Raw genomic sequence first — 24,475 nt, 5'->3', positions numbered from 1 at the left:
TCCTGGAACTCGTTCATCCCATAACGTAATATAAGCGTATTTATTTGAAATCACTGGAAAGAAACCGTTAATGCTTGTACTATGTTTTAACTTGCTTTCCTTTGGAGGCAGGGAATTGTCAAGTAAGTACTGACAGCACCCAGCACAGAAAAAGCACAGATTGCTGCGAATGCACATGCAGATTGCATAGGTCAGAAAGGGTAAATGCATGTCATTCGCTACCGTGCAAATTTCTTGTCTTGACACCGCCGTCTTGTGCATCAAAATAAACCAGGTGTAGTCACAGTCTTGTTAAAAATGAAATGGCTCGTTAAAATGTCAACAATTGGATACTGCTTTACATTTGGTTTATTAACATGATAATAAGGCAATGAATGCATACATGTGTATATAGACATATACATGTATATATGAATGCACACAACATTTGTGTTTGTGTGTACTGTGAATAGATATATATAAAAGTATATGTGTGTGTACGTTTCCAAATGAACTCTCATGCGTACCATCCAGTGATTATCAGTCGTGTCACAGTGGTAGTGTGCTCTTGCTTTCATAAAGAATGTTGGCTTGCTCTGCTCATAAACTTTAGCTGATATTCTAGGTAAAGAAGTGTAAAAATGGTCCACTTTAAAATGACACTAAAACAGAAAAAAGAGCAGGAAGCATACAAGGAAATGTTTTATTATTTTCCTAAGTGCTGCTTCAAAGGCCGGAGTAAATCTGGGCTGAAACGGCATTTGCTGTTCTAGCATCACATAATGACTTTATTTTGTAAGAGAATTAAGTTTTGTAATAGTTCCTCCACCCTTCTCCGCTGGTGGTTGTGCTGCTATTCGGTCCAGTTACCAGCGGCGGTTACGTAACGTGGCTGCACTGACCACTTTGGAGAAAATAAAGGTACTTGTTTCCCTGCGAGCACTGAAGTACAGGCTGTGCCCCTGAGCTGGCCTAGCAACAAACAATTATGAGGCTAAATTGCGGGCTGAGCTAGGGTGGAAAACAAGCAGCCATTGTGTGAAATTCTCCCCAGTGCTTATGAGAGTTAAGTTTCGACCAGTTTCCATCCCTGTCAGGCACCTGAAAATAAAGAGCCACACGTGGAATCCGCTGGTGCAGGGTCAGGCGTGCAGGGAGCAGGGCCGGCGCTTCGGAGCATCTTTAGTTCAGAGCATACCCAGGGATGCCCGGCTACCACGTTTCCCAATTTGTAGACTGGTGCACTCTAATTTCTGTTTTAGTTCTTGCTGGCATGCTTGAATAGCATGTTTTGTGCCACAAAGGAATGACTGATCAACTCTCAAAACGCTTGTGCATGAGTCAAGCGGTCAGCAGTACATCTAAACTGTACTAAGTCTCTTACTTGGCTTTGTTTGCTGCTTACAAGGGGATCAAGGTAACTCTTTCACTCTTTTATTGTCACAAGATCATCTGCTCATGTACTTTGCTGGTACTTAGTGAGTTTACTTGTTTGCTTGAGGGGTGGGTTCTGTCTTTTTTAAAGCTCAGATTTTTCGTGTTACTTCTTGCACTAAGTATTCCAGCTGTGTAGCAATAAATGTTCTAGCTGTGCGTTTTGTCCATTGTTGCCTTTAATACCCTCCATAAAAAAATACAATTCCAGAAAAAGCAGCTCCTTCTAAGCAAAAGGGATTTCATTCTCCTGCAGTTAATTTTTGCCAAATGAGGATGGTAGTTACAGTATAAGGACAAGAACAATCTAGTTTTCACAGCATATATCATGTTTATCAAGTCCATACGTATTTTAAATCTTAAACTCTGGAAATGCTTTCCAGATTCCAGCGTTTATGAAAGAAATTGAGGCCAGACATTTTGGGTTTTAGTTCCAGAACCGCCCTGTTGTTTAACCCCATCTCCAGGATGCGCAGCTGGAGTTTCAAGGCCTGCAGTGGGCTGGGGTTTGGACCAGGAACAGCAGCCATCAAGTGATGTTTTGGAGCAAGCATTTAACTGTAATATCTGTTTTTATTCACCACTTCAACTGCTCCCTTCTAGTAAAACCTCTAAGTACAAGATTGAACAAACATCACACAGAATCTAGGCCAGGTTTCTATGGGCTTATTTCTTGAGTAATCCAGTGCAGTTTTCCTGGCTCTGTTCTGCTGTTGACAGGGTTGGAATTAACCCTCATGAATTTCTGTTAACGAGAAGGGAGAATCATTATGCTTAAATGAACACAGTGGTTACTGGAGCGCAGCCAGGTGATTTCGTAAGGTCATGAGCTTCTGGAGGCTGAACCCCTCCACTCCTCTTAGCTTTGGGCCTCCTTTTTGCTTGGAAGGATCAATAGTAGCACTAAAGTTTATCTGTCTTTACAGACTGTTTTGTTTCAGTCTGTGTTCTGCATTTGTCCTTTTTAGCTACTTTCAGCAACTGTAATTATGTAAAGAATGCTTTGCTGGCCTTAGCCTCTGTTAAATTCACACAGATGAAGGACTTGTACATTCTAGAATGTAATCATTTTATCTTCAATATGACTTTGAGAAGATTGAAATGAAGCCATGTCAAGGTTTTGGGACAGGGTGTTTCAGAAGCAAGGCTGGGGAACATCTTTCAGATCATTCCTGAAAGGAACAGTTTACTATCGTGTAGTATTCAAGGATTTTCCCATGGATTTAAATCATTTTGCTTTTTCAGAAGAATGTTGTGAGGTGGTCTGTTCTGCCACTGATCCGCAAAATCCACATCAGCGTTATTTCTGCTCTTTCCATCAAAATGCACGTGATTTCAGTTTGTTGTGTACCTCCAACAAAAGCCAGGCGTTCAGCTCCTGGAGTTGCACTTGGCCGTTTCCTGTTCACGTACCAAGCACAGGAGATGATTTTGAAGGTTTTATTTTGCTTTCAAACATACTGATTCTCTTCTGTTTTAAATGTTTGTTTCAGACCACCAGTTAGCAGAGCTGCTCCTCAACCTGAAAAACTGCAAAAGAACAATATCACCAAAAAAAAGAAACTGGTTGAGGTCAGGCTTAATACTTTCTCCTTTGCGTTGAAAATAACGTGTGCTGGGTGAAGCTCATCCCTGTTTTGAGGGCAGCTGAAGTCATGTACAGGTGGAAGGTGGGACAGACAGCGAGCTCGATCAGACAGAACCCAAATCCAGGCTGGTAACACTTACCTGTAATATCAGGTCTCTCCAAACCCAGGTTCATGTCTGAATTGGAAGGACAGGCAGAGCGGAGGCGTGTGAATCCACAGCACAACCCACGCTCGCTCCGCAACCCCGAGAGAAATACACTCAGAAACTGCACTTTTCACACACGAAAAATCATGTGTCATTTTGAATGATGAAATTTGCTCTTTGACTTTGCACCATACCCTTTTCCCCAAAGTTGTAGGGCCCCCCAAACAACTTTTTGGAATTTCCATGTAATGTGCAAGGAATATTCTATGGGCTGTGTGGACAGTTTGCAACAATTGCTGGGTCTGTCAGTGCCATTCGAATTGTTGAAAGTCAGTGGTAATTGTGTTGGGGACAGATTCCTTAAGTCTGTCCTCTGGGCTATAGAAGCAACTTTAACAACAATCCATTAGCCATCATTGTTTTTCTGGAGGAAATTTCCTTGGTGATTGCTTATTGTAAGCTGAAATTACACCTCTAATTAATGATTGAACTGTAGAGTAACTTACAGGCTGCCTTTGGTTCTTCTAAGGGCTTCAAGCTCAGAATTTGGTCTGTTAAAAGTTTGGTAGTTTATGAAAATGATTTTTGAAGACTCTTGAAGTAAAGATATTTGCAAATACCCAATGCCCCATGCCCTATTAAACTGTGGTAGGAAGATTAATAAAATGGGACCTTCTTTTCTAAGTTGTGTATATTTAGAATGGAAATGTACAGAAGCAAAACATTTACAGCCAGCTGAATGATTAAAGAAATAAGGATATAAATGTACCTATAAAGGTACCTTGGCTGACCAATTAGAGAGGTATAGACAGTCTGTGAGAATGTTGTGCCTCAATAAACCAGCAGAAGAACAGGGATAACCAATTAGATATTGTTTAACTATTCTCTTGCCTCTGCAAGATATTTGTAGCTTGTGTAGTTGCTTTAGAACTGTGCTTACGTGATCCAAGCTCTGTAATCGCCTTGGTTTTTCTTTCGTTTCACTCGTAGTCTTTCTTGTTGTTTTACTTGCCTAGGAGCTGGCTCTAGACCATGTTTTTGGATACAGAGGATTCGATTGCCGCAACAACCTTCATTACCTAAATGATGGTGCTGATATTATTTTCCACACAGCTGCGGCAGGCGTGGTTCAAAATCTTTCTACTGGTAATTCAACTTGAAATAATACTTAGAGATAAAAAAACGCTCTACAAGTGAAATGTTTCTGACTGAAAGCCGTAACTTTTTAACAGTCCTTTAACTTTCTCACGTTTTGCATCTTGATAAATAATGCAAAAAATGTTTTATATGTTTTTTGTATCAGATTGACAATTTCTCCTGTTTGGGTCACGCTTGCTCCCTGCTGAAGACACTGGGGCAGCTTTCTCAGGGGAGAGAGCCTGGCTTGAGAGATGACTAGTACCCCAAAAACGTTAGGAGCAGTGACATCCAGTGTTTCATTTTGAGGCTGATTCCCAGTTCCCTGGACATAGCTAGTTTACCAAATACTGCTTTTAAATATATATAGGTGTGTGTTAATGGTTATGTACACAGTGAATTTGGAAAGGGTGCCTGGGAACGGGAGCACAGCGTGAGTGTAGAACAAGCTGCTTGAATAGTCCCTGCTTCAGCGGTGGTTCTGTCTTCGATACTGTTGTGAGTAAAACCACGTTTGAATTTTATTAGGTAGTCAGAGTTTCTACCTGGAGCACACCGATGACATTCTCTGCCTGACTGTGAATCAACACCCAAAGTATAAAAATATCGTGGCTACCAGCCAGATCGGTAGGTGACTCTCTATGTAACAAAGTGTTACTCAAAAATTATCAGGGGCACTGATTTATTTTGGGCTGTTCTGTGTAGGAAGTCGACCAGGACATGCCAGTGTTGCTGTCCTCAAACCTTTTCTTTGATTTTGAAGAGGTAATCGCGCTTCAGGATTTTCTTACGATTTCAATTTCATCTCTGATTGTGAGTCTTTGGATTTTAGAGTTAATTGTAGTATTATCCTATTTCAGAAAGCAAGCTTTGATAAACTGTACTAAGTCAGTTCATTAATCTCTAATCATACGATTTATAGAATTCCCTCTTTCCCTCCTGTATCCAAGGCTCTGTTTAGCAGTAAGATGCTTGGCAGTGAAAATACCGTCATGACAATTTCGTATGCAGGTGTACAAAAGCTGTACAGAGGAGGAGAGAAACAGAGGGAAATCTCAACACAAGTTATGACACCTATAAGGGGCCAGTTGTGAAACCATGAGTATTTATGTGTTTATTATTGACATGGAGAGTCCTGTTAGATTCCCCGGGGCCTTTTGTAGGAGTAAACGTTGTGTGGGAAATGCAGGATCGTTTCTCCCAAGCCTTGAGAAGGATCTGCTGCTTTTCACTTACGCCAGCTTAATACCGGAATAACTAACTTGAGGAAAAAGAACGGTGTCATGCTAATTTGGGTCATTCTGGAGGGAGACTCAGGTCCATAACAAGTAACTTAATAGGGGGCAGGAAAATGCTAGTAGATAACACCCTGACAAACCAGCTTTGGCACCTGTACTGGGCGAGTGCTGTCATTTCAGCTGGAATGGTGGGTGAACACGAAAACCTGTCCACCTCGGAGCTGCAGCTCCAAATCCGGAGTTGTGGGACACGGAGGAGGGGACTGCTAAAGGCCCTTGTTCTGTTCTGCCAATAAGAGCCCATGAAATCAGTGTTTCTGATTGTTGATTGATATTCTCTATAACTACATATCCACTTTGCTTTTAAATCTAGTAATTTTTTAAAACTGCATGTCTTTGGCTTTTCTTTTAAATACCATTTTAAAAACTCGAAAGTGCTAGATATTGTTGCGATATTTGTGTATAGAAACAAATATACTCAAAAAAGTTCAACAATATTCCTGCTTATTTGTTTTGTTGATTTAATCCATATCCATTTTCAAATTTTTAATTTTGTTTTCCTTCTGGTGCTGATGCTGGTTCTTCAGCATTAGAAACGTGACTTATTTCACCTGTTGTTTTCCCTTGGTGCTTCCTCATTTGCCATTGCTCTCACAATGCAGGTGATATGACAGAATTCCCAGGTAAGGCTGATTCGTTTGTGGATTTTAGTCAGCAGAGTTATGTAAATTTTGCCCGTTACCTTGTTGTATCTGTGCGAATCGCGGATACAAGTGAAACATCTACAGACTGTTCATTTTGCATGAGGTTCTTCATAAGTGTTCTGTTGTTCTTTTAGAATTTGTCTTACTTCATGACATGCAATGATTCCCCCTGTGTTTCGCAAGCTATTACGAGTTTTGGAGTAGTGTTAATCTTAAAAACTCACAACTTCTAAGTGTCTGTTTAGGTTAAATGTCCTTGAAATAAAGCCTATTTTGCCTTGAGGTTTTCCAGACGCTGAATTAATTCTCTTCTAATCCGTCTTTTTGCACGCAGGTACAACTCCCACCATTCATATCTGGGATGCCATGAGCAAGCAAACGATCTCAATGCTGCGCTGCTTCCACACCAAAGGGGTCAACTACGTCAACTTCAGCGCGACGGGCAAACTGCTGGTGTCGGTGGGAGTGGATCCCGAGCACACGGTCACCGTCTGGAGGTGGCAAGAAGGTAACTCTGGAACACCCTGTCCCTCCAGCCTCAGCTGTCGAGCCTTTGGGGCAGATTTGTGTTCTTTCTCTGAGTATCACGGCTCCCTAAGTCACAAACTCAGCTGAAGGAGATAGCAAAGTGCTAGAAAACGGGAATGAGAAGTTTTACACTTCTATTATAAGTAGAAGGAAGGAATGTTCTTTAATACAAAATTCCATTAATTTAAGGAAAGTATTGTGTTTTTCTTCCTAAAATACTTGGACTTTAAATTTTACACCATAGATAGGCCTTTGGGAAGTAAGTTCCAGAAAATAATTATCATCTTCAGAAGTGGTGGAGAGGAGAAATGTCTCAGCTCATTAGATGTTTCCCTGCGTGTTTCTCCAGATGGTAACTCACGGATGATGTTCAAAATTTCTGTGGTGTTATTCCACTGACCAAGGAGAAAAATCATGCTCTGGAGACCTAAATCTGCATTTCCTAAACCTGTCAGGTGCAGTGGAATAACCAGGGACTTTGCGGGTTGCATGAATGAACGTGTTTGATACACTGAATAATGTTGGGTTTTGCTTAGTTTTCAGCATCTGGGACACAGTTCTCTAATCCAATACCAGGTCGATTTATTTTATAAAATATCAGAGCTTAATTTTGCAGGTAAACGTAACTTTATTTTTATCCTTTCCTAATTAAAACAGGGGCCAAAGTGGCTAGCAGGGGAGGACACCTGGAGAGGATATTCGTTGTGGAGTTCCGCCCGGATTCAGACACTCAGTTTGTGTCTGTGGGGGTAAAACACATGAAGTTCTGGACACTAGCGGGCAGTGCTTTGCTTTATAAGAAAGGAGTCATTGGTTCCATGGAAGATGCCAAAATGCAAACCATGCTTTCTGTTGCCTTCGGAGCAGTGAGTTCACGTTACGTGCTACAAAATTTTGTAATAATGTTTTTATTAAAACTGCAAGTGTCAATTTGCTTTGTTGGAATCCAGTACAGTGTGGGCAGTGCAAGACCACAGAGCTCTGGCTTAGTAGTTAAACTTAATTTAAACCTTGCACGCCTTTAGATGCTCGTGTCAGTTTTCTAAGCAGGGCTGGGCTTCTCTGTTGGTGAACGTTTTTTATTAACGTCTGTGCGTACCTACAGCATCAGCTGCCAAGGCTTTTATTTTGGTACTTTGCCAGTTATTAGCACTTCACTGGTTGAGAAAAATGTGATCTTGTTATTTTGTGTGTAGGCTCTGCAACCTTTTTTTTCCTGCTGACAGTATCTGGCATGACCTATGCTAGAGATCCAGCTAACAGTGACAGTAAGGAACCAGAGCACCGTGCTTTAGGCTTCATAGTTAAGGAAAAGAATGCATGTTAATAACGAAAAAGCAGTGTTACCATTATATTGAGGTCTGAAATAGCTTCTGCTTCATCCAGAAACCCCACAGAAATTACCTTTGCAAAGGTAAAGCATAAATTATACAAATGACCAATTCTGAGAAGCCCTTGATCCTAATTATCAACCCTGGACAATAGTACTAATGTGTGAAATGTGAATGCACAAAATTAGGCTCCCACATCTGCATCCTTGTGCCCAAATAAGTGACTTTGCTATCAAACATTGCTTAATACAAAACATTTCTTTCTATTCTGATGGCATTATTCCAGTATAAAATAGGAGTAATGTAATGGGCACTAAAGACCCCAAAAGTGATTTGAAAAAAGAAGCAGAGTGTAACGTTAGAACAAACCAGTGGCTTGTCAGTATTTTCTGTGTAGAAACAGCCCAACAGACATTTTCTTCTCTAAAATGATGGAACTAACATCCTGTAAGGGGCTCCTTCGAAAGGGCCGATGAACTCTGCTCCATTAGCATGTGTCATGCACGCAGGATGCTTTAACGGTGACAAGGACCCAGATGATATATAACATCTCAAATAAACACCATTACAGTGCAGTCGTTAAACTCATTAAACCCCTTTTCTGGATGCAGATGGTTTTAATTCCTGCGTTCATTGCATAGTTGACTTTTCTCAGGAAATTCAGTAGCTAAAAGAATTTTGACTCAAACTGAACAGGAGTTCCATGGTATTTATTATATCAGAGATCATTGCTGTTTGTTGCAGAATAACCTCACGTTTACTGGTGCCATAAATGGAGATGTCTACGTCTGGAAGGATCATTTCCTGGTTAGACTTGTGGCCAAAGCTCACACAGGGCCGGTGTTTACGATGTACACAACCCTTCGAGATGGACTCATTGTTACCGGAGGGAAGGAGAGACCGTAAGCCATCTCATCTTCCTAAAGTGCACAGCCTTGCTCTCTCTTAAGTGATAGTTTTATTGTATACTCTAGACATACACAATGCTTCCCAGAGTTCAATGGTATCTGTAGTATAGTGGTTTCAATGTAAATTTTACATAACGTGCCCAGGAGTCTTAGTAAGTAAAGGGCTGGTAAGCAGGATATCACAGCCGTGCACGTTACATGCAAAGGACACACGGAACCTCGAACTACAATTGAAATGAACACCCGTATAAGCTGCTGGCAGCGTGGCGTAAGTGGGTTTTAATTAGTTCCTCAGTTCTGTCAAATGGCAGCCAACCTCTCCCAGTGGACGCTCTGTGATTAGGAAGTTCTTTGATTTACCAGAAAGTAGCGTATTTGCTGAGTTCATCTTGGTGACAGGGATCCGAGATTAAGTGACAAGAGAACAGTTTGTTTTTCACAGATTAGGCATGATACTGTTTAAACCATGAAGTGTGATAGTGTTTATATTTTTATTATTAATATTTACTTTCCACTGGACAAGCATGAGGTGTCTTTATAAGCAGTAGCAGGTGATTCAATGCACGGTTTATTATTTGATCAGAAGAACACTGCTGGGATTGCCATGTGGGATTTGTTGTAGCCTGTGCAGGAGACGTGTGGGTAACACAAGCCGCTTCTTTTCAGCACGAAGGAGGGGGGAGCTGTGAAGCTGTGGGATCAGGAGATGAAGCGGTGCCGAGCGTTCCAGCTGGAGAGCGGGCAGCTCATCGAGTGCGTGCGCTCGGTCTGCAGGGGGAAGGTGAGCGAGCCGCGGGCGCGTCGCGGGGCCTGGGCGGGAGGCGCACAGAAGAACTGGTAGTTCTGGGGGAGCTTTGTCTGCCTCGGCCTGCTGGCAGTCCCTTGGGTGCGTTCTGGGCGCAGTGGCGGGCCTTACGCTGCCCTCTGGCTTGGTTTTCCAAGGACAAAAGGAACTGAGGTACCTGCTTTACAAGGTAAATGTAGGCACAGCTTAGGGCCTCCAGTCAGGCAGAAATCATCCTTGCTTCTTTTTTCTAAGTCACAAATAAAACATGTTCCTACTGAGAATTACTGGTTGGCTTCAAGTTTTGGCAAAGTGGAAAAGAATAGAAAATAACGAGCAATTTGAGATGCTGAAATCGCTCTTGCACATGTTGAAATGGTACTTGTGAATGTTGTGAAAGGAGCGTGTGGCGCTGCAGGAGTGTCAGTGCAGGGGGCGGGTATCTGTGCAACCTGGCACCTCAGGAAATGGTCTCTATTTAACTTCCTATTTCAAGTCTCAGGAATTTGACGTGCTCTTGGGTAACAGCAGGTGCAAGGTGCTTTCCATCAGTCTAACTAAGACTAAAAGCCTGATTTGATTTTTTCAATTATCGCCTAAATATTATATTTAGTTAGAAGTATGAGAGTCCTCCTTTGCAACTTGTGTGTAAACCCTTAGATCTGAATTAAGATCCTTAATGGCAAGCTGGAAATGCAGGGCAGTCACTCAACGGGAACAGCAGAACACAGCAGCAGATCTCAGGATGTCGAAGTCTCACTGGTCTTACTCTCCTGTTTTTAAGATGCTGCATGAACAAGAAATATAAATCAGGCTGAGTTATCAGATATTTCTGCGATACATCCGTATTTTACTGCTATTGACGTATTCTGTGTGTTATACTGACAGCCCATCTCTCATTCTTTTTTTACAAACAGGGGAAAATTTTAGTGGGAACAAAAGATGGAGAAATCCTTGAAGTAGGAGAAAAAAATGCAGCGTCAAACTTGTTGATCGACTGCCACATGGAAGGGGAAATCTGGGGCTTAGCAACTCACCCCTCAAAGGACATATTTATCTCTGCAAGTAACGATGGAACAGCGAGAATCTGGGACCTGTGTGACAAAGTGAGTATCACTGCATCAAAAAGTATCTGATGATAAACGATCGTTTATCCAGCCGTGGAGACAGCGACGTTTCTCCGCTTGTCCTCCTGCTCTGTGGCCACGCGCAGGGAACCGCAGTTGTTTAAAAGCAGGGCTGCCGATGGAGGGCCTGGTGCTGTGCGTTGCTTATTTTGATCCAAAAGTACAGGCTGGAGTGGATTAAGGAAACGTTTTAATTCCGTGCTGACAGGCTGGGTGACACAGATGTCCTGTCCCTAATGCGCAGAGCCTGGCGGTCACAGCTCTCTGGTTTAGAGCCCTGCTCTAGAACCGGGCACGTTGCACATGTGGCGTTCAGCATGTTTTTTCCAAGTCAAATTGCATACCAACCAACATTTAAAAAATAACAAATAAATAAAACGTGTTTTAAAAAATAACAGAAAGGTGTCTGCCTATGCATAAACGTTTTCAAAAGGTCGCTGCCTGAGCTAACAGGGACCGTTTCAAATATGGAAAATGAATATACTATAGATACAAAAGAAAACGCAAGAGCGTTCCAGTCTGGTTTCACGTAGCAAATGAAAGGGAGAAAGCCTCCCGGGATGGGCAGTTGCAGAAGCTACATCGCAATCACCTTTCACGCAAACGCAGAAATGGGTTTTTCAGCCTTTTCTGCTAAGCGATATTCTTTCTGGTGTAAAACTTGGACTCGCCCTGCAACAAGATGGGTGCAAACGTGGAACCCGTCTGAGTTACACTGGTATTTAGAAGGCTGGTTTGCAACATATGCCTGGTGGGATGTGATTTTTTTAATGTGAAGTTTCAGATTTATATTTAGAGGAAACTATAGACATTTTGTTTTCAATAAGTGACTGTAATACTTAGCGTTTGGAAGCTTTCCAGGTGGTGGGCTGGTCCAGGGGAGCTATGAGCCTCTTGCTTCTGTTCCTGCAGAAACTGCTGAACAAAGTGAATCTGGGTCACCCGGCGAGATGTGCCGCGTATAGTCCTGACGGTGAGATGGTTGCAATTGGCATGAAGAACGGAGAGTTCGTTATTTTACTTGTAAACAGCCTTAAGGTTTGGGGCAAAAAGCGAGACAGGAAGTCTGCGATCCAGGATATCAGGTAGGGCAGCAGTTCAGCCGCGCTTCTCGAGATGCGCGGCCCTTACTCAAGACAAAGCCCATCAAGGTCCAAGTGCACTCCAGATTTTTGTAAGGCCAGGTTTGTTTAAACCTGCTTGAAATCATGAAATGCATTTACCGCTGACCGGTGGTTTTACATATACCTCAAGCTTATTTATCTTATATACCGCACATTGTGACCAATTCAGTTATATCCACTCGAATATAGCTAGTAATTTGTACACTGTGGAGCTGGGGTTATGGGAATTAACGTTATAGTGCATTTTAAAATCGCAGTTCCCGTTGCCTTCCCCCAGAGGATTATTACACTGCACGTGGAGTGCAATATCCACACCAGCTCACCGCGTGCAGCGTCCTCCGTCTTCCTCATCCGTTAAGCATCAGGGTTCAGTTGGGATTCAATATTGCTGTTGATAGAAGGTTTTTGTGGTTTCCAGTAGAAGAAATTTGTTGGTTTGTGTTAACATGAAAGGCAAAAGAAGATTCTTGCACAGAAACAGCAAATTATATGCCCATCCTGTGTTTTATTGTCCAGGATCAGCCCGGATAACAGGTTTTTGGCAGTGGGTTCACAAGAACAGACTGTGGATTTTTATGATCTCACTCAAGGTACAACCCTGAACCGAATCGGCTACTGCAAAGACATCGCGAGTTTTGTCATCCAGATGGATTTTTCTGCAGACAGCAGGTACATCCAGGTACGTCTCAGGTAAAGCCACTTTTGTATTTATTGTCACTTACCAGGTAATAGGAACAAGAAGAAAGAGTGAGGGAGGCTTTCCAAAGTCGTTCTGAATTTCCGGGTGCCCTCCCTGTCCCTGGGATGGGCTGCGTGCGATACCTGAATTCACACCTGAGCTTTCCTCCGGGAGTCGTTCTGATTTAGCGAAACTGGGCTGAGATAAACCAGCGAACGCTTCCTGATCAAACCCGTTGAGACTATTACTGCTGGCAATCTTACAAATAAAGAAAATGATGCATTAATGGCAAGTTACCAGCTTCTTCCTTTCCCGCTTTCAGGTATCAACGGGTGCCTATAAGCGTCAGGTTCACGAGGTACCACTGGGAAAGCAAATAACGGACCCTGCAGTGATCGAAAAGATCACGTGGGCCACGTGGACCAGGTAAGAGCTCCAGAGCACAGCTGCGCAAAGCGCTGGATAAAATTGCACGAGTGCTTCCGCAGGAGATAAAGCTCGGGATTTATAGATAGCGATAGTTTAGGATTCACACACAAAAGAAGTATGTTCTTGGGACACTCTTTATTATGAGATGGCATTCGGTGCAATGATGTAGAGGGAGAACGCATGGATTTTCAAAGGAGGTGTTTTTTTCATTATGAGGCTGTGTTGCCTCCCCCTGCTCTAGAGCGGAACAGCAGCAAGTCAGCCTTGTGCTCTAATGTTCTTTTTTAACTTGGATTTGGAACAGCATCCTGGGAGACGAAGTCATTGGAATTTGGCCGCGAAACGCAGATAAAGCAGATGTCAACTGCGCCTGCGTGACCCACGCCGGCCTAAATGTAGTCACAGGAGACGACTTTGGCCTGGTGAAACTGTTTGATTTCCCATGCACCGAAAAATTTGTAAGTGGCGATTTTATTATGTGAACAGCTTGCTTTTGCCCAGCTTTGTCCCTGCACCCGTTCCTCAGCTGCTGCTCTTTCCCAACAGGCCAAACACAAGCGGTACTTCGGGCACTCCGCGCATGTCACCAACATACGCTTTTCTCACGATGACAAGTACGTGATAAGTACGGGAGGCGACGACTGCAGGTAACCGCTTATTTATTTTGATGACAATCAAAAATGTTTTGTGTATCTTTCTCCGCCAAATGCACAGCAACACGTTAGCACCTTGCTCAGCCCCCTCGGCGCTCACTGCACCTGCCGCCCTGTGGCAGGTTTAGCCTGTTTTCTTACTCTGGAATTGCTGGCTCGGGGTCGCTTGCACCAAGAGGCGGCTGCCGGAGCCCCGGCTGCGGCACAGGAGCCTCTCGTGTGTCTGAGCAGCATTTAGATGGGACAAAGACAGCTGCGGGGGTGTCACTCACACCAAAGTAACTGAGTAGCTCCCGCCCAGCAAAGGGTAGTGCAGGAACCGGGGTGGACAGAAGCACAGACGGATTTAGAAAGACATTTCAAGTAACAGGAGGCTTCTCAAAAGGTGCTTTAAGTTTGTGTTGGGGTGTTTGAGGGTTTTTTCCCCTAATTTTGAAAAAAACCAACACAAAAAGCCAAGAGCCTGTGTGCGTGTGCACGTATGTGATTCAGGCTGGATCACTCCTCAGGTGTATCCGAGCTTCCAGTGCTGCTCAGAGAGGACAGAATTGTCACGCAGAACAGGGAGCAGAAAGGTGAGGAACAAAACCTAAACGTGGTTAAACACAAACTGTAAAGGCTTCCTGAACAGCAAAGTGTGAAACTAGAAAATCCGACAAGCAGCAAGGGAGGAACCAGAAGGAGACGAAGCCTCAGAGGAGCAAGGATGGCAACATTGCAGTCAAGAACCAGGTATTTTAACTGCTCGCTCAGGAGGGAAAATACAAGCCAGGGAGGACAGGATTGAGTCATTTTTGCCTGAGCACTGATGTATGTTTTGTGACACGGCTCCTCTCAGCAAAGGTAAAAAACAAAACCAAAGTGCTTTCTTTGATGTGCATTTGAGGGCTTAACGTTGCTTTACTGGTCAGTCTCCGTTTAGAGCCGCGTGTGCGTGTAATGCAGCCTCTCTCGGTGCGATATGCTGAAGGTTGTCATCAAGTCACTCAGAAAAATAACTGTGCTGTGTCTGTGTTTGTTCGCAGCGTGTTTGTGTGGCGATGCCTCTGAGAGGAGCCGCTCGGGGCAGGACGGCCGCCCCGCCCCATCCTCCCTGACCGCGGTGAACGTGATCTCGCGCCCGGAAGCTGAAGCGTGGAAGGGAACGGCTCTGTGACCCGGGTAGGCCCAAGTGCTGAACAGTTCACTCACAAAGCTGCTTTTGCCTAATACTGTGTTATTCAAACCGTGTCTGAAAAGGGAGCACACTGAGAAAAGGCTGGGCCCTTTAATTGGTGCCATTTCCAAATTGACGATTGAACTTTTGATCAAGAAGTTGGTGGTTTTTAACCACACTTGTTTCAAAACTCCAATCTGGTGCACTGAGCAAACCTGCAAGTGTTTAATGAGCATGCTGGGGTTCCCACTTCAGCTTCCAGTAATTGAAGGAGCAAAGTATCATTTTTTTTTAAGTGTGTTTTATTTTTAAATATATATTTGGCAATTTTTTCTATCCATTAAGTGCCTTTGAATAATTTCCCAGTAGTGTGGGCTACAGTCTTGCCTCCCGCCAGTTGCTTTCAACATACGGTGCTATAACTTTGACACAGGAGGGCTAATAACCATCACCACCTGTTCCAGCCGCACACCCACATTCTCCCGGCCTCGCTTTGTCTGTCCTACCTTCACACCCGAGTTCCAAAGTGTTTCCAACAGCGAGAAGCTGCGCGCTGTTGTAAGGACGCGCTCCCGGCGGCGTTCCGCCTCTGGGCTCCCCGTGCAGCACCGGGGCTCCCGCTGCAGCCCCACCATGACCCGCAAACGGTGAGTAGGGGCAGAGCAGGGAGACCCCGGTTAAATTGTAACACAAATGACAAGAAGGTTGTTCCCCAAGCGCTCCTGCGCTCTGGCTGTGGGAAAATGTGCTTTAGAGGTGAGTGTGGCACAGGCGGCGGCCAGCTCGTCTTGTTCAGAAGGGGTCTGGAAGATCCAGAATCCTCCTTTCCCACTTTCCCATTCTGGAGGCGCCTCCTGAAGCCGCCCCGAGTGATCTCGGAACGCCTGGTGCCCTCTGGCCAGCAGCGCGTCCTGTGCTGCTTAGGAGTAGAAAACAATCACTCCGATACCAGAAAATTCACCTGTCCTTGGGAAAAGCCCCGTTTGTGCTAAGCTTGGGCTCCTCTCCCCAGGAGCGCTTCTCTTGCAGCCGCTCGGCTGTGGGAGCAGAAGAGTCCAACCACGGAGCCCCCGTGCAGATGTTCCCAAAAGGCAAGTAAAGCTGTTCCACCTTTGTTAACAAACACTTTGTCAAAACCCAAAGCTACAGGGACAATGGAACGGGAGAAAGGAAACTAAGTTCCACTTTGTCCACCGAAACTGTTTAGAAAGGAACAGAAAAGGTGGGCAATGTCAAAACAAATGATTTTTGCGATTTCTGGCATGGAACAACATCCATAATTTGAAATTGCTTTTCTTTAAAAAAAGCTGTTTGTTAACCAAAAGAAAGAAAGGCCAAAATGAAACACTTAGACTTGCCTGTAGGCTTTGAAAGGAAACGTTAACTAACTAGTGCTCTAGCCCCAGTTCAGGAAAACGCCCCTTCGAGCGTGGAGCCTCGTGTGCTGCAGAACGGCCACTTCGATGGACAGGTAACACACAAAAGTGCTTCAGCAACCTCCAACAATCACCTCTTTTTAAAACCGAATTTATTAATGCCTTATATTACTATACAGAAGATCAGTTTGTCAGATACACAACAAGAGTCCCTATGCAGTCTTTTTTTTAAAGAAACCTCCTCGATCAAGTAATGTACTCGTTAGGTGGTGATGTCAGTGACACCTGCTTTGCCTGCCTTGTACTAATGTTTGCCTTCCTTCCACTCTGATTGTATCCCCAACAAAACCAGTGGCGTGGCAGAATCAATTAATCAAGGGTGATGTGATAAAGATCTTAAAGCAATAGTGTCTGCCAGGAAAACACCTAAAATTTGTATGTTTATAAGGTTTGGCTTTATGTATAATATGTTCAGAAGTAATGCTGTATTATTCTGTAAACTAAAATATTAGTGCATGGATTTATTTTTCACTGGTCAAGATGCCATTAATTTAAAATCTGTGTCTCAAATAAATTTGGATACAAGTTCTTGATGTCCAGCTCTTAAATCAAATCAAGTTGCTCTGAAACGGTTACGGAGACGCCCTTTACAATTTCCTTCGAATCAGAAAATGGCATCATACATTACTGCCTCAAAAATAAGAGAAAGCAAGGAGCTTCCTTTAGCAAAGTCTAGAATGTATCTGTCACAACTGTCAATGCCGCCGCCCCCGTGTCACGGAGCGGGAGCTGAACAAACTGCTTCACACTGCACAGACGAGGGGAAAGGGACCAGGAAATCCAGCTACTCACATCGCTACACGGCTGACGAGCACTTCCACCACCTGCTACTATGGATATCTAATCACAACGAACTGAAACAAAATAAACACAAATATATTAAACTTGCCTCAAGAAAGCAAAATACCAATATTATTTTATGTCTATAAGCTTTATTGATACTCGGGGTGTTTGGGTTTTTTGCGCTTGTTTGTGGATTTTTTCCTGGTTGGTTTTTTTGTTTGTTTTTTGTCTTTTTTTTACATTTCACAATGCATTCCACAGACTTGGTTCAATACAGCTTCAACTGGATACGTTTTCAATCATCATTTCTTGCATAACATGGTTTTAAGTTTCCAAACAACATTTGCAGCATTAGCCATTCTGTCCACAGATTAGCAGAGTCTGAGAGACTGTAGAAGTATTTGCTCAAAAATCAACTACTGTACGTTTGTGCAACAACGTGTACGCTGTAATTTTCTCTTAATATATCTGGAGGTTCCTTTGTTCGATTCTCTTTTGTTTTTAAACAGACGCTAGTGTTTACAGACACATTTTAGTTTCTCAAGCTTGTGTGCTATGAGCTAGTCCAGAAACGAGTCAGTTCTCTGGAGAATGAAGCACTGTGGAGCAGCTGACAGATCTAAGCTTTGTGAAACACATATATATATATATATATAGATATATTGGCAATTGATAAAACAATAAAATCACAATACAGCTATACTCATACCAAAAAGGCAAGGTTTTTCAAAACTTGCTAAAATGGTATATTCCTCTAAAACACCCCAGTTACACAGCCCGCGGCCAGTGCGCCGAGCGGCCCGCGGCTGCTCGGCCCAACCTCCGCTCAAGCCAAATGTACAGCTGTCTCAACTCGCTCTATTAGCCAGTGCTGCACACAGGAGAAAGAAAGATGATTAGTTTTAGATCCATACATAGCAGCTTACAATACTTAAGATGATGAAACACATGGCAGTCAAAACAGTTATTTTTTCCTCAAACACTGCGTTGCTAAAAAATAAAGATCTGTGAAATTGCACTGCAATGTCAAGGGCTTCGCTATTCCCTGACCCTCCCCGCGGAAATCCAAATGAGTAATTTTTTCCCCCTTGAAAGATGAACTTCCTATCGATAAGTTGCTTCAGGCTTTTTACTCGGTTTTGCGCTTCAACCCAGGGATCTTTGCTTGGATCCTACAGGAGGAACAGGAGAGGGAAAACAACAACATTTAAGTAACAAACTAAAAACAAGTAATAGGTGTAAATAGTCTTAGAAACAGCAGCACGTGAAGATAATTATCACAGCTGCCCAGCACCATTACACTCAGAAACCAACGCAATCGCTAAATTCTTCATTCACCCCTTAACTGCAACTGCTGAGGGCCTCACATTTCACTAACGGTTCCAAATACGGAGATTTCGGTTTCAAATATGGAGATTTCTATTAACGCAGGATTAACTTAACATTTCAGTAAGAGCTGATTTCATAACCACTCCCAGTTGTTTAAACAAAGGACATTTCCTCTCCGCACTGGAGGAGGTGACGCGTGTGTTACGCACCGAGCACCACACCCCCCCCAGGGACTCTCAACAGTATTTAGGAAGTGAAATTTAAAAGCGCTCTACTCACTTGGCCATCGCATCTTTGACATTCTTGTTGACCAGTCCCAAATAATGGTCGATTTGGGCCTGAAACAGAAGCAGGCAGATGTTAGAGGGCAGGGCGCTGGGCGGGGGCAGGAAAGCGGCTTAGGTGGGCCGGGCCTGGCTGGTAACCAGCTTAGGCCTGCGAGAGCAGCCGGCAGCTCCTCAAGAGGATTGAGAAGCCCGGGTTAAGCCGCACAAATTGTCCATCGTCTTCCCAGGGCTGCAGGGTTTCCTTTCACCGCAGAGCTCCGCTCCCTGCAGGAGCCCAGGAGGCTCCGCCATCTGCTCGGAGCCGTTTCCTCGGGTCCCCAGGCCCAGGCGGCCGCGGGTTTTGAAAGAGGAGAAGAACGGCTAAGCCTGAGCTGGCTGCCCCGCTGTGCCATCACCTGCTCGAGACAGTCCCTGCTCAAGCTCTGCTGTAATTTATCATACGGGTTTTATTTTGGCTCCTTACCTCTTTCTTTTACATTCGTCTCTCCTGTTTTTGCCAGGGCTACAAATTCCAGAGGGCTTGAGGACACAAGTCCTGAATATCAGCTCCAAAGAGGTTCCTTCAGAAACTGTTTTTAAGGTACTTACATCAGGATTAAGGCACCTTGCAGCTGCTGCTTTAGTCCTGACCAAACGTGGCTCAGAGCAGAAAAGGCCTCCAGGTTAATCGGGCCTTTTTTGCCACCATTTGCTGGGGAAGCTGCCTCAGACGCCACCAAAAGAGGAGGGACAAGCACACGCAGCCTGGACCTCAAAGTGCTTGATGGTCTTATTTTATCCACTTGTGGGTTTCCTTCAACAGAGCTCATTTTATGAAGCGCTTAATGAATCATAAAGACTCACCTGATGTCTCTCATAAATAACAGGAACACTGAAGAGCGAAATCAAAGCTGGAAAAGAGCACATCAAAGGCATAAATATTGACAAAAGGGATGGTGGTCAGGTAAAACAATGACTAGTTTTCACACTTTAACATTTATTTCAAAAAGGTACAAGAAAAAGGACTAACGAAGCCACACAGAAAGACGGTTGGCTGGTAAGTTGGACAATCCCCATAAGGAGCAGCCAGGCTGTTCTCCAGGCCTCGTTCCCAGCTCAGCAAGTCTGGTCACAGTTCACTTCCCTGCTGCGGGTTATGCAAATTCCTCACCGAGGATGCTGAGGCTCCGGCAGCCTCAGTGGGTTTCTGGCACCTGAGGCCGGCGGGACGGGGCAGAGCCAGCTCTGCACCTCCCCGCAGCGCCAGCGCAGCGCTGCTGTTCAGGCAGGGCTCACCCGGCCAAGGACAGCACGGCAGAGCGTGCTGCACATGATACCACCTCTGCAAAACCACAGTGCCCAGGAATTCAACACTGCAACTCAAAGTGACCCTTCAGCAGCGCTATCAACGGCCTAGAAAAGGACACACGGCTGTAACATCGTGCTGCGCTCCCAAGAACACGGGAACAGCCTCACGGTAGCGAGCAGACCTCGGGGCTTTTCCAGGGTTATTTTGAACGGCAGGTATTTAACATGATTTGAAACACTTACCCAGAATCAGTAATGTCAGACCATTAAACAAGGCACCAACATAAGTGAACACCCACATCAACACCGCAAACTGGAAAGGAGAGAAAAGAACACATCAGACCACAGTCTTACCAGAACAGACTAATGAGAGCAGGGAGAACTTCTCTAAACACACATATCGCACCAAAATGCCCCAAACTCCACTTCACCCTTGTAGGACTCCTGTAATTAGAGATGAGTGCTGAAGGGTTTGGTAGCGGGACACGTGGCCCCTGGCGCCCGGATCCAGCCCGAGGCAGCAGAGACGCGGAGCTGGCAGAGCTGGGCAGCGCGGCCCCGGCCTCCCGCCCCGCACGGAGCTCGGGGTACCGAAAAGTTCAGGAAAGAGGGGAATGGACAGTGCCCTGAAATGGATGCTGGCTCTAAATCACAGACAAACTCAGCAGCAAAGACATCCCGTTCGCAGAGCCCTGAACCCGCAGACGGCCGTGACCCCTGTTCCGCTCCCTTCCCGCACAGCCCCGCTCCCCTTTGCCACGCAGATCCCCCGAGCCGAAGCCCCTCAGCTCCCTGGCAGGTGAAGTGTCCCGAGCGCACCCCTGACCTATGCTCGGGCTGCCAGCTCTATTTCTGTCTGCCCTCCCTCCCCAGGGAAAATCAGCCGCTTTCTTCTAGTGTTGCACAGCCCGCAAGGAGCGGAGCAGAAGCCAGGATCTGCATGGCAGAGTGGATTCGCCAGCGCTTATTTCTTCCTGCACACTGAATTACGCTTTGCACTGTGCAGAGCACACACAGGAGACCCCCCCGGCCTTTAATCAACTAAGCACGTCTGGTTATTTTCTGTGCAAGACACTACAAAACACTGAAGAGCCAAAGGGAGCGGGTGCGGGGGCCGCTGCTGCATCGGGAGAGAAGATCCGGGCTGTTAACAACCAGAGGTGAAGCTCCCGATGCGATACACACGAGGAAAAGACGGGCACAAAGCACTGGGAAGAACAAAAAGCCCACAAAAAGCCCATTGAAGGAGTGCGGGTGCAGACAAGGATCTGTCCTGCAGCTGAGTTACTCACAAGTTATCCTAACAGCCCTTTTTAATATCCAAGCCAAACACAATCAACAGCCAACAATAAGATAAGCGCGTGACAATCAAGACAAGTTTAACTGAATGACCCCTGTAATGAAATGTATTTTACTTCAAGAGCTTGATTCAAAACTGCTCCCATTCAAAACGCAGTGGGATGAACTGCAAAGGATGCAGTTCTGTCCCAGCAGCTCCTCCTCTACGTGACGCCAACAGCACCGGAGGCACAAAGTTACCCCTCGGGCTAGGCTGCAATGGTACTGCGCTCCCCCTGAAGCGTTCGGCAGGCTTATCGAGAACAATAAAGCACACTTCTCTAAACTCCCTCATGATCCACGCAAGCCTTGGCCCCGTTCTGCCCCTTCGCAGCGAGCCCGGCCGCGCGGCGCGGACCCTCCCCAGCACCCGTACTGCAGCACGGACGCGGGGCTGCGACCGCTCAGAGCTGCGCCTTCATCCCGAGACCCCCACGTCTCTGCAGGACCCCAGTTACCAGCGCCCAGCAGCCAGGAAAATGTCACCAACACTATGACCGAGTCCGAAAACGTGAGTGTACGTGAGCACAGAGGTAGCGGATATGAGTCAGTCCCAAAGTCCAACACTTATCAGAACCACCCCGTCCTATTTAGTGAACGCTGAATTTATGGCCGAGGAAAGATCAAAATCCGGGAGTTCACGTTTGAGTGACCCAGGCTTTGCTTCTCCTCAAGTGGAGATGCACTGAGCCGAGTTTTTGCCTCCCTCACCACAACGATGAAGGACTGCCCAGCACCCAGAGCATCTGCAATTTAATGGCAAATCCAGAAATGCCCGTCTATCGAGTTCCTTCGCTATAAACCCGCGCGGCCAGAGCAAAGAGCTCCGTTCCTCCAAGGCGCGGTTGACAGGTGGAGCCGGGGCCCCGGGTCTGCGCGAGGCCGGGCGAGGGCTCCTCCGCGGAGCCGCTCCTGGGGCTGCGGAAATAGTCACCGTCCACGGTGAGACCTTCCTGGCTGCAGCTTTGCTTAATTAGAACAGAAAAAGGCCTTAACAAGACAGATTTTACAGCCAGAGCTATTACACGCAATAAACTGACCTGTGGATGCTGACTGCACCAGAGATCTGTAACTATAATTATACACAAACATGCTGTTTCCTACACTAAAGATGTTTAAACTACACAAGCCAAGACATTTTTATTTAAACCAGGGCCATTATATTACATAAAACCCCAGCATCTTAATGTTCTCCTCAAGCACAAACTCTTCAAAATCATTAACTTGTTCTTGTGAGCTGTCCTGACATTCACAGGTTTCATATAAGGGTTGCTCCCAACTTCCATAAATTACACTAATTAACCTACATAAAACATTTTAAATGTCAGAAGAAGAGAGGGGAAATGAATCAGTGCAGCTGAATAAACACGTCTTTCCTTTATACCACAGTGTTTTAAAGTGCCTTGAAGACATTCGGACTGGAACTAACTCCACTTCCAACACGATTGCACTGCAAGGTCTCATTTCTAAACAGCGTTAACTGAGCGGCACTTGCTGCCTTTTCCTTCGCTGCAAGGGATTGTGATCTCTAAACAAACTCAAATGAAGGAACAGAGCACAAACGGCTTAATTATTAAAGAAATACAAGTGACCTTGTGACTACAAGATTTCTGTGATGTTGTTTAATCAGATCTAAACACAACTTGAACAAAATAGCTTTTCTGTGAACACTGAAACTCAACGCCCTTAAACAGAACAAAGAATATGTTTCCTTTCCTGCCTCGCACACCAAGTTTAAGTTATCAAAACGCAATTTTAGCCGTGTAGCAGGAATTCTTTGGGTCAAGGCTGCAGCCTTGCGATGCTGCAGAGATGAATGCAAAGTACTGAGCCACTTCAGCGTGAAAGACACAGATTCCTACAGCCTTCTTCTCCTTCTCTGCTTGCTTCCTTCCCCAGACTCGCACAACATCAGCCACACTCCCCTGTGTTCAAGTTCAAGTAACATTATAAACTGGATCTAGAAACTCCGGGTAAAATCCTGAGATCTGCCCCTAATTTCAGTTCCACAAACCTAATGAAAACTTTTAGAGCCTTCCTGTTTTTCTCCAAGTTTCACTAGAAAGCCCTTCCCCCAGCCCCACGGCAACTCAAGGGACCTTGCAAAGCACTAAGTAAGGGATTTACCGGAGGATAAACGCAACTTTATTTCAAGAAGATTAAGCAAACTGAAAAAGAAATGGACAACACGTTGTACTCCGTAAAGGAAACAATTGTTTGAAAAACGAAGGAAGGCGATTAGCTTGAAAGGAGATAATATAACTCTCACAGAACAAAACTGAATGGTCCTCAGCCCTTTTGAAAAAATGATTATTATTAGCTGTCAGTTTTGCTCTGCCACCTTCAACAAAGCCCATTAACTACAGCTTGAACACGGCCCAGATACCTGCTAGGCAGTATTCCAGTCATCTGTATTACACTGCCACAATAAAGCACAGATCGCATATCCACTCTATTACTGCACGAGGCGCTTTATATTCAACTTTACATTCAACTCCGTGTGGCTAACAGCAAGCTGTACTTCTGGAAAAACAAAAAGGCTTGGTACTTCCAGCAGGCAAACAAAACCTCAGGATTTACTTACAGGGAGCCCAGGATGCCATTGTTATTGCCGTTTAGAAGGAGCAGTGGGCTTTGCTAACCCAGGTCAGCATGGATTCTGTTTACACGAGGCTGCTGGACCTGGGCTGGGCTGGACTTACCTTCAGAGAATCAACTAAGTCATCGACTAGGAAGAGGCGTCTCAGCTCTTTGACGGTGCCGTTGAGGTGACCCAGCACGACGTTGCTGTATTTCTGAATCAGCTCCTCGGACACGGCGACATCGGACTCCAAGTAAGCCCTGCGAGAGAGGAGAGCTCAGAAACGGCCCTCAACGCGCTCAACGCACAACAGCAGCATCTGCTTGTGTTACAAAGAGAAAAACCTCACTATATGAACAACGCTAGAAGGATAGAGCAGAACCAACTGAAGTTATTCTTGGAAGGTAAAAAACACACCAAGACATGGCAAAATGAGCAAGTTCTTCATAATTTGCTGCAAAAACTTCTTACAGTCAGTGATAACAGCTC

The 24,475-nt window shown here is 45.0% G+C and overlaps 2 protein-coding genes across 11 annotated transcripts in view; one reads left to right on the top strand and one right to left on the bottom strand.

The window, feature by feature from the left end:
• The window catches only part of EML6 (EMAP like 6), a 91,464-nt gene extending 74,555 nt beyond the window's left edge, over positions 1-16,909 (top strand). For all 4 annotated transcript variants that reach the window (XM_065059953.1, XM_065059954.1, XM_065059955.1 and 1 more), the window contains 15 exons: positions 2,907-2,985; positions 4,164-4,293; positions 4,813-4,911; positions 6,185-6,205; positions 6,561-6,734; positions 7,412-7,620; positions 8,830-8,987; positions 9,660-9,774; positions 10,695-10,883; positions 11,817-11,989; positions 12,545-12,707; positions 13,030-13,133; positions 13,441-13,594; positions 13,683-13,783; positions 14,815-16,909. In XM_065059953.1, the coding sequence (XP_064916025.1) occupies positions 2,907-2,985; positions 4,164-4,293; positions 4,813-4,911; positions 6,185-6,205; positions 6,561-6,734; positions 7,412-7,620; positions 8,830-8,987; positions 9,660-9,774; positions 10,695-10,883; positions 11,817-11,989; positions 12,545-12,707; positions 13,030-13,133; positions 13,441-13,594; positions 13,683-13,783; positions 14,815-14,839 (1,894 nt within the window). In that variant the 3' untranslated portion in view covers positions 14,840-16,909. The remainder of the gene's footprint in view (positions 1-2,906; positions 2,986-4,163; positions 4,294-4,812; positions 4,912-6,184; positions 6,206-6,560; positions 6,735-7,411; positions 7,621-8,829; positions 8,988-9,659; positions 9,775-10,694; positions 10,884-11,816; positions 11,990-12,544; positions 12,708-13,029; positions 13,134-13,440; positions 13,595-13,682; positions 13,784-14,814) is intronic.
• The window catches only part of RTN4 (reticulon 4), a 40,752-nt gene continuing 32,733 nt past the window's right edge, over positions 16,457-24,475 (bottom strand). For 5 of the 7 annotated variants that reach the window (XM_065059963.1, XM_065059962.1, XM_065059965.1 and 2 more), the window contains 5 exons: positions 24,108-24,246; positions 20,311-20,380; positions 19,624-19,670; positions 18,773-18,831; positions 16,457-18,336 (listed from right to left, as the gene is read on the bottom strand). In XM_065059963.1, the coding sequence (XP_064916035.1) occupies positions 18,294-18,336; positions 18,773-18,831; positions 19,624-19,670; positions 20,311-20,380; positions 24,108-24,246 (358 nt within the window). In that variant the 3' untranslated portion in view covers positions 16,457-18,293. The remainder of the gene's footprint in view (positions 18,337-18,772; positions 18,832-19,623; positions 19,671-20,310; positions 20,381-24,107; positions 24,247-24,475) is intronic. The other 2 variants (XM_065059959.1, XM_065059961.1) reach the window with 1 other exon arrangement.

Source organism: Columba livia, chromosome 3, assembly GCF_036013475.1.
Source record: "Columba livia isolate bColLiv1 breed racing homer chromosome 3, bColLiv1.pat.W.v2, whole genome shotgun sequence".
Classification (NCBI taxonomy): Eukaryota; Metazoa; Chordata; class Aves; order Columbiformes; family Columbidae; genus Columba; species Columba livia.
This window is presented reverse-complemented; position numbering and strand designations above follow the sequence as displayed.